Source organism: Aquarana catesbeiana, linkage group LG08, assembly GCF_042186555.1.
Source record: "Aquarana catesbeiana isolate 2022-GZ linkage group LG08, ASM4218655v1, whole genome shotgun sequence".
NCBI classification, from domain to species: domain Eukaryota; kingdom Metazoa; phylum Chordata; class Amphibia; order Anura; family Ranidae; genus Aquarana; species Aquarana catesbeiana.
In genome coordinates, this window is record NC_133331.1 from 44799300 (window position 1) to 44814795 (window position 15496).

Sequence of the window (15496 nt, forward strand, 5' to 3'; positions counted from 1 at the left end):
TTGGCACCACTGCCACAGTGATCTCCAGAGTAGAGTGGCTGCCCTCCTGCACCATGAACAGTGCTTGCTTGGCAAAGCATTCTCTGATTGGAGAAGGTGGAGCGGTGGGGAAGTGATGTCATGATCTCCACCTGGTGTCCATGCTGAGCAAGCAACCTTCTGTGTTCAGTAAGCAGCAGTAGGCAACATAGCCGCTTGGCACGGGACCCAGAAGCTATTATAGTAGTGGTGCTCACTGCAGTGATTTCCAGCTTCCACAGGGATCACACAGGTATGGTGTATGCATAATCACATTAATCCAAGCTGGACCCCAATGTAACTATGTAAAAATGACCATATCTAAACTTCAGCTTCAAGTTATGTTTTTGGACATTCCCACCATTGTTTGGGCATGTGTATGTGAAGGACGTAGTGCTGGTTCTGCACAGCAGTATAAGGCCTCGTACACACGGGTATACTATAGCACAGGGATGTTGAAGATATTACTTGAGTCTTATCTTACCTCAGGTTCTCTCCTCCCTCACTGACTTCATAGAAGAGCTTTTCCTGTAAACCTTCCACGTAAGGCTTGAGATGGGAGAGTTCCAGAGCTTTCCATACATCCTCGTCTGTGTATTCGTCAAACGGGTCCAGATTCATCCTCAGTGTGCCCGAGAACAGAACTGGATCCTGCAAAACCACATCTGAATTAAGGATATGATACACCCTTAGATTTATGAGCTCCCTTCTTATCTCTGCCAGCCAGTAGTGACCCAAAGGCAAGGTTTTCAATAGGGACACCAGGGATAGAGGTCCTATGTCTACAGACTACCTTACCAGAAGGAAAGGTGAACCAGCAGGAGAAAGGTAAAAAGGTAAAAGATTCTACTTGCAAACTTGCCTTATTTGCCTAATATAAAGCTAAAAAATGTAACTTCACTCTCCCAGTCAACATTGAATATTTGTAATCCTTATGCTGCTGGTATTGGTAAATAGCTAACAAGGTTTACCATCATATTTACTTGTTTTACATGTTTTTATATTTCTTCAGTTGCTTCCTGGTTTCGGGCCTAGGCAAATGATGTCATACAGTACATCCCAGGAGTCTTCAGGAGGGGAGGAGGAGCTTCCTCAGCTAAGCACACCCTTCTGCATGTATGGCCCTCTGATCCCTCCTGTATTGAATTGTATTTTAACTGTACCGTCTGCCCCCATGTTGCAAAGCGCTACGCAAACTGTTGGTGCTATATAAATCCTGTATAATAATAATAATAATAATATTAATGTCTGAGCTAAGGGCATATGGATTCTAGAAAGTAAATGCCACATTACTTGACGACCGACTCATAGTAAAAATAGGTTGTTACTTTGACGTTAAATACCAGTGTTATGGCAGCTAGCTATATTGTTTTTTTATTATGGCCGATTCTCTGTAAGATAAAAGTGGTCCCGGTATGCAGATTTTCCACTGGATTACTTTTAGACGCAGCAGGAGGGGTGCCCCCTCCCACCGCTTCCCAGTGGTTCCCGAGCTTTACCTGACATATCGGTAAAGCCCAAGAAAGATCTGATGGGGCCATTAGCTGGGCAAGGAGACAAGTGAGGCCAAGATGGCCACCACTCATCTCTATGCCCTTGGAGGTTTGGAGCAACGTCTGACGTCACTTCGGGTTCCCCGGCCATAGTAAACAATTTTTGTTTTTTAAAGTAAAAGTTAAAAAAAAAAACATTTCTTTTGCTTTTATAAAGGTAAATGAGAGATTTGGGGTCTTTTTGACCCCAGAACTCTCAATAAATTGCACCATCTTTTTTTTTTTACATGGGATGTTTACATTCCTTGTAATAGGAAGAAAAGTGATAGAAAAAAATAAATAAATAATGGGACAGTGTAAAAATAAAAATAAAAAATTTAAAGTGCCTTGTCCCTCCGTGCTCGTGCGCAGAAGCGAACGCATACGTAAGTTGCGCACACATATATAAACGGAGTTCAAACCACACATGTGAGGTGATGCCGAACGTTAGAGTGAGAGAAATAATTCTGGCGCAAGACCTCCTCTATAACTCTAAAGAGGTAACCTGGAAAGAGGAAATAGGTATCGCCTAGGGGAATTTTTAATACCGTAGTTTGTCGCCATTTCACGAGCGTGCGCACTTTTAAAGCTTGACATGTTCGGTATCTATTTACTCGGCGTAACATCATCTTTCCCATTATACTGTATATATTGTGTTTTGTTTTTTAATTCATTAAAGTGTATTTTTTCCAAAAACAATTCCAATGAAGTCTATGGAACCAGAAAAAAAAGTCCCTGACCCTTTCCATAAAATGCACAGATGTGAACGTGACCCATAGGAAACCATGTTAAATGGAATGTAGGTGTGTTTCTGCGAAAAAGAAAACGCACTAAAAAAATGCATAGGTGTGAACCAGGCCTAATAAGAGGGTGTGCACACTTATGCAACCACATTATTTTATTTTTTTTATTTTACTCCCCCTCCCTTTAAAGATTCCAGTTTGTTTTTCAATTGAGTTGTACAGTTTATAGTTCTCATTAAAGATGGAAAAGTTCTGAAATGATTTATCTTTGTCTCTTTTTTTTACATCACAGAAACAAAAAGTTTATACAACGATAACAGCAGGCGCATGTATTAGTAAAGGAAATCGCTTGTTTGGGTAACCTTGGCCCAAAGCCAATTATTTTAAAAGTGATAGCAAAATGGATGTTAGGTTTGTGATCATATCCCAATAGGCTGGAGAGCTTGAAGAAGAAAAATAGAATACTTTGTACATTACCATTAATTATTAGATGATAAATGAAAGAAATAAACTGAAATGGCCTCAACATGCCTACATGCTGTCCCTGTATTATTTTAGTATATCAGTGAGGGAAATACATGCTATATACTGAGAAATAAAAAGACAACAAAAAGGTTTTTGTTTTTCATTTTTTCTTTCATTGAAAAAAGTTGACAAATTGCCAGGACTGAAAAATATTCAGAACAGTTTGTGTGATCATAATAATCCTTCTTATCACTTATCCACAAGTCATTGTGTAGGCTGTGAAATGTAATTTTGCATGGGAAGCCTTGGCAAGAAACTTCTCCCCATGTTCAGGATGGAGGAGAAGATGATGACAGTAATATAAGTGTGTAGATGCTGCCACCTAGTGTTGGCATTGGCTAGTGCACATATAGGTGGAAGTTTTACCTCTGTTAGGCCCCATTCACACTAGCGCGTTTTTTGATGCATTTTGCATTTTGCAGAAATGCACGGGAATTTTTTAACATGGGTTCCTATGGAACATGTTCACATCAATGCTTTTTTGTATCTCAGCGTTTTTGGAAAGGGTCGGGGACTTTTTTGCATGCAAAAAGCAGCGTTTTGCATGTAATGGTTTTCAATGGACAAGCATCAAAAACGCAAGTGCTGCGTTTTTGCAGCGTTTTTGATGCGTTTTTGGTGCGTTTTTGCCGTTTTTTTTTTTTTTTTGTAATTTTTTTTTAAGACTGTAAAAAAAAATGAAAAAAAAAAAAAAAAAAAAAACGCAAAACGCAAATCGCTGCAAAAACGCCGCTAAAACGCGGCAAAAACGCGGCTCAAAAACGCGGCAAGCATGAAAAAAAAACCTCCAAAAACACTCAAAAGCAACATGCATAGGTGTGAATGGAGCCTTAGGCTCCATTCACACTAGCGCGTTTTTTGATGCATTTTGCATTTTGCAGAAATGCATGGGAATTTTTTAACATGGGTTCCTATGGAACATGTTCACATCAATGCTTTTTTGTATCTCTGCGTTTTTGGAAAGGGTCGGGGACTTTTTTTCATGCAAAAAGCAGCGTTTTGCATGTAATGGATTTCAATGGACAAGCATCAAAAACGCAAGTGCACCGTTTTTGCAGCGTTTTTGCAGCGTTTTTGGTGCGTTTTTGGTGCGTTTTTGCCGTTTTTTTTTTTTTTTTATTTTATTTTTTTTTTTGTCATTTTTTTTTAAGACTGTAAAAAAAATGAAAAAAAAAAAAAAAAACGCAAATCGCGGCAAAAACGCGGCAAAAACGCAGCAAAAACGCTACAAAAACGCTGCTCAAAAACGTGCCAAGCATGAAAAAAAAACCTCCAAAAACGCCCAAAAGCAACATGCATAGGTGTGAATCGAGCCTAATAAGACCCATAGTGCACATTATATACAGCCAATCCAAAGTCATTTTTTTGTAGAGAAAAACACGTCATTCTTTTCTTACTAAATCTTTTTTTAATATAGGTAATTACACACTTAATATCTCGCATTAATAATCTGTATGTTTATGTAATGAGTTAAAGCGAAACTTTAGTCATTTTTTCATATTTCCATCTATTAAATCTTCTGCCCTGGCATTTTTTTTCTGCCAGTGAAATCCCTTATACATCCCACTTCCTGTTTCTTGTCTGGTAAAAATCCTAGGCTTATGACATCATGCACAGCTCGCTTTCTCACTCTCGTGAGAGTTTGCCAGGAAGGGAGGGAGGATGAGTCATAAGAGGGCCAATGAGAGCTGCAGAGCTGGAGGTGTGTCTGTGTAAATCCAGGAAGTGAACAGGCAGCAGCTTTAGTTGCCCACAGTTAAAATGGTTGCAGTCAGACTTAGTAGAGGGAGATTTCTGCAGCATATTTGGCAAGTACAGAATCACAGTATACATAAAATAATATGCTAAGTGATTGGAGGGAAGCTTCAGAATGGCAAAGATGTTTTATTACAAATTATGTGAGCAGACTGCAGTTCCTCTTTAAAGTGTATCTATAGTCATAATGCAAATCATGTATTAATTTGCACATTATATTTCAATTAGTTCTAGTCTACTCCTATTAATCCAAATGATCTGGAAGTTTGTAGACTGATTGTGAAGATCCCCTCACACATGATTTGGAGCAATGTCCCTCTGTCCCTCTTTCCTCCTCATTTATCCCTCATTTTGGTCTGATCTATATAGATGTATATAAAATGCACTTTTTATCTTTCAAAAAGTGTTTCCCTGTGCTAAACCTTTCATCCAAATTCTAAATTGCTGCATTTGTAATGTTTTAAAGCCAATGTAAAGGAATAGTAGTGGTAAAAAAAAGCACTTGTGGATTTAATTAACCTTTTTTATTTAGTTAATTCTCCTTTAAGGGGGTGTGGCAGGGGGGCGTGTCCTAAGCCTACATACATTTGCTAGTAGGTGTCCCTCATTCCCATCTGTTGGGAGGTATGCCCTCACATTTACTTTCTTATACTCTGTGACACTTAGTCACTTTGCCCTGCTGTGTCATTTAACAAAGCCTGTGTTCCGTTAGAATCAGCGACCCGTCAGATTAGGTAACGGAAGTGACGTTCTGTCAGCTACACCTGCGTTCCACCACTACCAGGTTTGCTCATCTGAGCGGACATCTTACTACACCCATTTCCTTCTTGAATTTCATAGTAATTTTAGCAATAAAGTGAGCGTATATAAATAACTATAGTATATTGACATCTGTGATACTGTTTTGATGTAACATTTTTAAAGAAGCTGGACGGCAGCAGTAGGAAGGTGGCGGGGGCCATGTTGGTACACCCTGCACCGCTCAGCGCTAAACTTTTAGGCTTTCAAAATGAAACATCCAAACAACATAACAGATGTCAACATACTATATTTATTTATATACGCTCACTTTATTGCTAAAATTACTGTGAAATTCAAGGAGTAGCTGGGTGTAGTAAGATGTCCGCTGCTTTCTTCTGACTGCAGGTGTCCTGTCAGATGAGCGAACCTGGTGGCGGTGTACGCATGCACAGTTGACGAAAAGTCACTTTCGTTACCTAATCTGACAGGTCACTGATTCTGACGGAACACCTGTCTTCTGAACTACAGAGGTGCTGAGAGGAGGAGTTTCAGGAGTACAGGAGTTACTGCTTGCAGGAAGCAAGGGACCATGGGATATGTAGTCGTCAGAAAGCAGAGGAGAAACTGCAAAGCATGCAGGGAATCCAGGAAGTTGTGGAAAGACGGCCAGCAGACAGAACTCACAGTACAGATTGTCAAAATAACAATAGTTTGTTTTGCTATCACAATGCTCATGTTACAAAAATGAAAGTGTGATTATAGAACTTTTTTAACACACACTGTATTATTTATCATGTTGAAAGTGTCTGAGAAGAATATCTGTGCCATCAACCAGATCTTGTCTTTGTAACCTGGATTGCTTTTGACTTCTTCCCAGCGCTTTTATACATTAGGGCTCTCATACACTGTTTATTATAGCATGTCTATGTAGACTAATCTATATTTGGCTATGCAGTGTATAGTATGCACATGCACCTTTTAGGGATATAGAGAGAAATGTAACAAAACTGGAGGAGACAGAATCTGGAGCAGTTGTGCATGGCATCCAGTTGGCTTCTATCCTTAAAGCGATTCTAAAAAGGTACATTTTTTTTTCTTAAATAACAAACATGTCTATACTTACCTGCTCTGTGCAATGGAATTGCACAGAGCGGCCCACGAACCTCCTCTTCTCGGGTCCCCCTGCCGGAGCTCCTGGTCCCTCCTCTCTGTCCAGTGCCCCAATGGGAAGCCACCTCCTATGGGGGGCACTCGTGTGTACTTACTCCCAAGTCCCGCTGCTGCGTCTATTGACAGACACAATGGGACTTGTCCCGCCCCCCCCCGCTCCCTTGTCACTGGCTTTAATTGACAGCACTGGGAGCCAATGGCTCCTGTTGCCCCAGCAAAGCCAGCGAGACCCTGAAGTGAGGGGAGAGAAGAGCTGCAGTGGATCGAATGAAGGCTCAGATAATTAAAAGGGGCTTTGAGGGGGGGATGCTGATACCTAAACATTTTTTACCTTACCCTATACATTGAAGTAAAAAAAATGTTTAGGCTTTAGAGCCACTTAAAAGCTTAGGTGAACAAGCTGAAGATACAAGCTGATTGGCTGCCATGCACAGCTGTTCCAGATTCTGTCTGCTCCGGTTGATAAAGGTCCCCCATATTGTCCTCCACAGATCTTTACCTGGGGAATGATGGTCAGTTTCTTGCGCAGGTCATGGAGGCCGATGGTGGAAATGTCCTGCCCATCGATCAGGATTTGGCCACTTGCTGCTTCAATAATCCGGAAAATGCAGTTGGTAAGTGAAGACTTTCCAGCGCCTGTCCTTCCGACTATTCCCACCTGGGGGGGGGCAGATACAAAGAATAACAAGAAAATGATTACATTTACTTATAACAATATGGTTGGGTTTTTTTTTTTCAGCCTGAGTTAAATTAGAAAACCTGTGTTTCAGTTGAACAGCCAATCAGATTAAAGGAAACCTGAAAACACCTGTGCTGTTTTTTCCCTACCCCTTTCTGAAAAGGCTACTTTCCTGGCTGTCATACCAATCAAGAGTCACCCACCTCCAACAAGGATGTAGATTCAGAATTATGGCTTATTCCATGTCAAATATTTACTGAGCAGTAATGCCGAGGAGGATCATCATCACACCCAGGCACCGATTGTTATTTTAGGAACTTGCTGGGAATAGTCTTTTGTTGCAGGGTGCATATAAATCAATGATTTAAAAAAAGAAAAAGAAAAGAAAAATTGGATTTCTTTGATTTAAATCTGATTTTTTTTTTATTTTTGTATGTAAAATAGATTTTTTTAATTTCATCAATTTTTTTTAATAAAATGCTTTTGGAGTAAAAATCTATCTAAAGATAGTTTTCTATTTAAGATAAATTAATAATTTAGTTTATTCAACGTTAAATGGAGATTAATTATGTAGCGTGAGGCTGTATATTCTGCAATATTTACATTTTTAGTAAACCTATTCAATGAATCCAAGCTCTACAAGTTGAGATAACATGCACTGCATTGATGCATTCACACAATTTCACAGTAACCATGAGATAAACCAAAGTTCAGGAATATTCCTTTATCCCATTGTTTTGAAAATGTATGTACACTACAAACTGTATGATTGTTTGAAGAGAAATGCAGCTGTACTTGCCTCTAATGCTGCATACACACGGTCGGATTTTCCAATGGGAAATGTTGGATGTGAGCTTGTTGTCGGAAAGTCCGACCGTGTGTATGCTCCATTGAATATTTGCTGTCGCACTTTTTTCCTCCAGCAAATGTTTGATGGCAGGTTCTCAAATTTTCCGCCAACAAAACTTTGTTGTCGGAAAATCCGATCTTGTGTACACAAGTCCGACGCACAAAAGTTCACGCATGCTCGGAATCAAGCAAAAGGAGCCGCACTGGCTATTGAACTTCCTTTTTCTAGGTTCGTCGTACGTCTTGTACGTCACCGAATTCTCATGTTCGTAATTGTTGGCCAACATTTGTGTGACCGTGTGTGTGCAAGACAAGTTTGAGCCAACAACCTTCGAACAAAAATCCATGTTTTTATTGGCGGAAAGTCCGATCGTGTGTACGCGGCATTAGTGTGAGGACAAAGGCCATCAGTAAAAATGAAAGTGAAACCTTCTAAGCAACTTATAAACCTTGTGATCTTTCTGCACATAGCTTGAAGTGCTTTATTTTCCTCCATTTGAGCAGCAAAATGGCAGCAGGCCGTAAAAGAGACCCAGTTTGGGAATATTTTAATGAAGTTCCTCTACCTATGGGTAAAGCAGGTATGCGTGCAAAATGCAAGCAATGCAACAAAGATCTATGTACACTACAAACTGTGACAGCTTATTATTCTAAACAGGAAACCTTAATTTTGTTTGCAAATATTAAAGATTCTAACAACCAGCAAGAACGAGTCCTCACATTTAAAGAGCACCTGTCATTTCAGATCCATCATGGCAGCGCCTGTTAGCGGGCATCCAATCCCCTGCTGCCGCCATGTCCCTCACCTTGTTGTTTCACTGCCGCATTACCAGCCTTCCCATTAAAGTGAATGGGACTGTCGGTGAGTCAACAGCGGGTCAGAGGAGGAGCCGCTGCGCAACAGAGATGACAGTTGCTCTTTAAAAATGATGTTTTAAATCAAGTTGATTAAAATCAAGCTACAGTGGAACCTTGGTTAACGAGTAACGCGGGTAACAAGCTTTTTGAAAGACTAGCAACTTTTCTTAAAGAAATCCTGACTTGGTTTGTAAGTGTTGTCTCACAAAACGAGCAGAATTCAAGCGGTGTGCAGTACCGCATTTGGCCAGAGGTGCCGGGGCGCCGGTGACACTCGGAACGGTTCGGAAATACTCAGAATCACTTAGAAATACTCCGTTCCCGAGTGTTTCCGAGCCCTTCCGAGGGTTTCCGAGTTCAGCCGAGCTGTTCCCGAGTACTTCCGAGGCTCTCCGGCGCCCCCCCCACCTCTGGCCACATGCGGTATTGCATACAATAGAAGTCAATGCGGAACAAATTATCTTAGTTTCTATTGACTTCTATGGGGAAACTCGCTTTGATATGCGAGTGCTTTGGATTACAAGCATTCTCCTGGAAAGGATTATGCTCGTATTCCAAGGTTCCATTGTATTTTACTAGAGATTTAAATCAAATCCACCCTGTTTTGTTGTATTTGATTGTTAGGAAATACAAAGAACAAAGTTACCTTCTCCATACTGTTCACAGTACATGTGATGCCATGAAGGACGAGGTCCAGCTCATTCCGATAACGCACTTTGTAGTCCACAAACTTCACAACCCCCTTATCGGGCCAGTTCGGTGGTGGCCGCTGATCTGTTTCCCATAGTGCCTACATGATGACCAGACAAATAGTTACAGTAAGTGTTCTGTGCAGACCAGACCATGTTTACTGCTGGTTGACTCTGATCGATGTCTTTGCTATTCCTGTCCTTAGTGTAATCTCATAGTCCAGGGGTGCTCAACATGTGTCCCAAGGAACCCTCTGATGTGGCCCAAGACCTCAAACCAGGGAAGCGCATGCCCAGGGTCAGCAACCTGTCATTGCAATCTGGGCTTGCCGACCCGCCGTTCCAGAGCATTAGAGTGCATTGAGCCGGCGCCAGCAGCCGTGGAAGCAGGAACCACATAAGCCGGTGCTTCCTCTGTAGCGTCAGTTCCTGTCCCAGGCAGAGTGATACCAAGTGCACTTCACCTAGGACCTTTCTACCAGCCTGGAGAACAATGCCAGCAGACGCTGGAATAATAAAAGCAAGTCAGTGTATTAAAGAACAAATACACTGCACTTTTGCAATGGACATATTATCACCTATAAAAGCCTTAACAACTATTAGGCTGATTTCACACTGACCTGCGGTTACAGCGCAGTGCACCTTCGGCTTCCCTGCGGGTTAGTTGCACTGAGCCACAGACTTCTATTATATCCTGCGGGTTTAGTGTGCTATTTGAAAGCGCACCAAAACTCCTGAATGCATGAGTTTTGGTGCACTTTCAAAAAGTGAACCACACTGGCAAGATTTAACCACTCCAGCTCTGGAAGATTTACCCCCCCCCCCTCATGACCAGGCCATTTTTTTACGGTACAGCACTGCGTTACTTTAACTGATAAGTGTGCGGTCGTGCGGCGCTGTACCCAAATAAAATGTAGAATATTCTTTTGGTGGTATTTGATCATCTCTGCGGTTTTTATTTTTTGTGCTATAAACAAAAAAAGAAACAGCAATTTTGAAAAAAAAAACAAAAAAAACAATATTTTTTACTTTCTGTTCTAAAATATATCCAATAAAAAAATGTGAAAAAATCGAATTTCTTCATCGATTTAGGCCAATATGTATTCTGCTACATATTTTTGTTAAAAAATAATCCCAATAAGTGTATATTGATTGGTTTGCGCAAAAGTTATATCATCTACAAACTGTGGGATATATTTATGGAATTTGTATTTATTTTATTTTTTCTACTTGTAACAGCAGCGATCAGCAACTTATAGCAGGGCTACAATATTGAGGTGGACAAACTGGAAACTAATGGACACTTTTGACACTTTTTTTGGGATCAGTGACACTAATACAATGATTAGTGCTAAAAATATGCACCGTTACTATTTAATGATACTGACTGGAAAGGGGTTAACATCAGGGGCAATCAAAGGGTTAAATAGCTGGTGTTTCAGTGTAGTGGGGGAGGTGTTTTTACTATTGGAGGGCATGGATCTTTGTTTCTGCGTTTGACAAGAAAACATCATCCATGCTTTCTGTACTGACAGAACGGCAATCTGCCTTGTTTACATGAATGGCAATCTGCCTTGTTTACATGAATGGCAATCTGCCTTGTTTACATGAATGGCAAACTGCCTTGTTTACATGAACGGCAATCTGCCCATGTACAGAATGATCAGTGGGTGCCGGCAGACATTGGCTCCAAGGGACCCGCTGATCAGTTCCCTCTGTGTAGATTCACAGCGGGAGCAAGCCGCTGGCGGCGCGCACTCGTGTCCAATATCCGGAAGGCCAGCATCACGTATATGTATATGATCCTGTGCAGCGCAGCCACTCTGTAGCAGTAAGCCCGGGTTCACACCTATGCGAATTAGATGCGGCTTACACCGCATCTAATTCGCAGGACATTTTAAAATACATTCATATGAATGCATCTGGTTCACATATGTGCGTTGCATTTGCACTGCGCATTGCACAAAAAACGTGTGCGTTTTTTGGGCATTGCGGTGCGAACTACAAGCCTATTATCTCCTATGGGAACGCATCTGATTCGCAGATGCATTGCGTTCTGAACAAGGAATTTCTACTTCTCCTCACTACACCTCCCCCTCTCCCCCCCTCCTCCCTCCCCCTCTCCCTGCTCTCTAATCCTGAGCAAAAACGCAATGAATCCTTTGAACAGGAGATTTTTATCTCACCAGTGAAACCTGAGCTTCAATTCGCACTGCACAAGTGTGAAACAGGGCTAAAAGTGCTATGGGGGTGGACAGCAGGTGGATAATAAAAGTCTATGGCAAAGTGTAGCAAACCCTCAGGAAAAACGCAGGTGCACTGCGCTGCACTTGTAATGCCAGTAAACTGCAGTGCGTCAATGTAAAAGCGGCCTTCTAAAGGACTCAGGGCAGTAAGGGCTCATTTACATTTGCAGTTTGAGGGGTGGTAAAACCCCATAGTTGAGACATGTTTTTACCACACACAGCCAACCAATGGAATACCGTCAGGGGTTGCAATGGTGACCCCGTTCTATGCTCCAGGGGGTTAGAGCGGCCTCCCTGTCACATTCTGTTTTACACTTGGACAGGAGGGGACGGCATATACAGGAACCGATTCTCTTCATTTTCCTCCTCCGACCGCTGAAAGATGGCTTCTCCTCCTGTCCCACATTCAGCGGCTGCAGGAGGAAAATGTTTACTATGCTATAACCATGTAATTTCATTGTGGCCCGCAACTGGTTACCAAATCACTTAAGTGCCCCTCCCCCCTCTTCAAAAGGTCGAGTACCCCTGCTGCGGTCTATATTTTGGAGCAGAGTCTTTCCAGCTACATATACCAACTACATGCAGATACTTATAGACACAAGATAATGATTGCCCGATCAGGCTCAATGCTCAATACAACCGGCTCAGGAAACAGCTGAGTTGGATGTGAATTTTCATTTTCCCGGCTTGTGAAGGTGAGGTGGAACTTGTACCCTTTTATACAGGTCCTTTCAATAAGACTATAAGGATGACCATAGAGTCCTCGCTGTATGTTATAGAAGACATGTCTCAGAATGTACCTCGTTCTCCACTTTGATGTACTCATCCACACGCTCCACAGCCACAATATTGGTCTCCAGCTCTGATGTCATCCTGACCAGCCAGTTCAGTGTCTGTGTGATCTATAAAGTGGAAACAAACACAAGTTACATACATAGTAGGTGAGGTCGAAAAAAGACACAAGGCCATCAAGTCCAACCTATGTGTGTGATTATAGGTCAGTATTACATTGTATATCCCTGTATGTTGTGGTCATTCAGGTGCTTATCTAATAGTTTCTTGAAACTATCGATGCTCTCTGCTAAGACCACCGCCTGTGGAAGGGAATTCCACATCCTTGCCGCTCTTACAGTAAAGAACCCTCTACGTAGTTTAAGGTTAAACCTCTTTTCTTCTAATTTTTATGAGTGGCCACGAGTCTTGTTATACTCCCTTCTGCGAGTTAGTACGATGTTCCATGTGACATGTCCATAGGTTACAGGTCATATATACACATAACAGTATAAGAAACTTCTACTGCAGAGGATTATCACAGGATTACTTAATCTGATATTTTATAAATTACAAGCTGGTTTATATAAAAGAGGATTTAGTAACATAAATGGAGAGATACAGTTTAGAGAAATTTGTAATTGAAGGTCAGTTTCACTCTAAAGTAATATTTTCAGGCTGATTACCTAGAAAGATAAAGTTGAACTCCAGGAAGACTACGAAATATATAGGTAAAATGCATTGATCTGAATAGCTTTCCCCTCCAAAAGATTTGCAATTCTGTTAGGCCAGACTTGTGATCCAAAAACTTCTGCTGGACAAGTTATGGACATCTCTGTAATACTGCACTGCAATTAAGAAATATAGCACGACCTACCCTATCCTGTGACTCAACAATTAAGGAGCACCAGTGCCAGGACAAGCTCGTCCAATATCTTGGGCAAAGATGCCAAAATTTGCACCCCCCTCCCCTTGTTGTGGGGGCCCCCCGATCATCTTTTGCAGCTGAGGTCTAGGATACTAGCACTACAGTGCTGCTTCTGCGTATCTGACAGTTATAAGGTGCTATATAAATCGTGAATAATAATAATAATAATTGAGGGTTGTAGCACAGCAACCTAAGGTCACAGAGACCCCAAATTTGGGGCTAGGTAGCCTAAGTCCTACCCCACCATTGGGGCTCCTATGACCTATGATTCCAGAGATATGGGCTTCCTTGTGCAGCCTGTCAGAAGCTACATACAGAGCGGCCAGTTTAAATACAAGCTGGCACACTCTGTTTGCAGCAGACTGAGAGGATGAGCTCACGGTGCCTCTCCTCACTTCGTCAGAGGCACTGAGCTCAATGGACACCTTGGAGCCTTGGACCAATGGTAAAGTACCATTGGCCCCAGCTGTCCAATAAAAATGCTACAGTGGAGGCACGCCTCTCACTGTAGTGTCATAGAAGGGGTCATGTGTCTAAAAGACAAATACTCCCTTGCAGCCCTCTTAACTAGAAGGAAAAAAATGTGTTTATGTGTATAAGATTTACCCACAATCCCATGTTTTTCTCACACAGTTAAGAGGGAGAATGAGAATCTGCTGCTGCTGAAAAGGTACATCTAAATCATATATTATTATGCTATATGTTATAAGATAATAATTTATTATTTATTTATTTACTGTGTTATTACTAGTTGGAAGTTATAACTTCAAACTTTAGTAATTTGTCTGTTGAGCCACCTGCTTTTGAAAATATAGTAAATTACCTTAAAAACAATATATAATAATTATTTGTATATTACTTATGGTAATTAACCCCTTGCCACCCAGGCCAATTCTAACACTTCTCTCCTACATGTAATAATCATAATCTACTACTAGCTACACAATGACCTGATACAGTACAGGGCTGGGTATTTTATGTATTTAGTTATTAATGGTATTGCTAATGCTATCACCTAATGTAAATTTATTTTGGGTGAAGCAGTCCTTTATCAAACATTTCTACACAAAGGTGAGACATTGTTATGTGAACTTTACTTAGTCCCCTGTTTAGTAGTTAATCGATGGTCAACTAAACAGAACCTCTAACATAGTAGAGCGAAAAATAGACTTCATTTTTGGAATATTTTGTTTTAACAGAGAAATGTTCTGGTCTTTGGCAACCAATCCATGTATCTAGTGCACGTGTCAAAATAAAAAGATGAATTTGATTGGCTGTTGTGTACAACAAGATGACCTTTCCTGGAAGTCAATAATAAATCATTAGTACGATGTCATGTCATTAGGACTTACATTAAGGGCTGAGGAAATAGACAATCCAACAGTCCCGCTGTCCACCGTGTTACGGGCCAGCACCGCAAAGAGGGCAGCAAAGAAAACCGTGAGGTTACCTACGAACTCCAGACGAATGGCCAGCCACCTGTTGAAGATACGTCACATTTCCATGTATCAGTTTTCATAATAATTCAGAATAGAGTTTTCCATTTTGAGTGGAGAGATTAAGAAATTCAACAGTTTACTGGGTTTTTCTCTCCAGGACCTCAACTGGATTTACTACAGTTATATGAAAAGTCATGCTTGATACACCTCAAGTGTATGTTCCTTTTATCCTCATGATAAGAAACAAGTGGTGAAATTCTACAGCATGGCTGTGCCCTGCACTGTCTGGTGGTAATCTGGTTAGAGTTCAGTCTCATCGGATTTCTTAAAATGTATGCATGTTCATTTAAATGTGTCACCATGCACTTTTGATTAGCTCCATTCAGTTGTCTCAATAACAGAGTGAAGATCATTGCAAAAAAATCAACATTCCAGAATTTCTTCAACTCTATTCAACTCTACTTCAACAAAAACTGTAAACAGGGAAAAATTCTGGTTGAGGACACTATATTTCCAGTGTCCATTACTATCACCAGCACTGGAAGACAAAGCC

General features: G+C 41.0%; 1 protein-coding gene across 1 annotated transcript in view; it reads right to left on the reverse strand.

Moving 5' to 3' along the window:
• The window catches only part of ABCC2 (ATP binding cassette subfamily C member 2), a 95866-nt gene that overhangs the window by 12260 nt on the left and 68110 nt on the right, over positions 1-15496 (reverse strand). Inside the window, exons 26-30 of the mRNA XM_073595767.1 lie at positions 14857-14983; positions 12606-12707; positions 9517-9660; positions 6984-7142; positions 503-669 (exon numbers count right to left, since the gene is read on the reverse strand). Coding sequence (XP_073451868.1) covers positions 503-669; positions 6984-7142; positions 9517-9660; positions 12606-12707; positions 14857-14983 — 699 coding nt within the window. The remainder of the gene's footprint in view (positions 1-502; positions 670-6983; positions 7143-9516; positions 9661-12605; positions 12708-14856; positions 14984-15496) is intronic.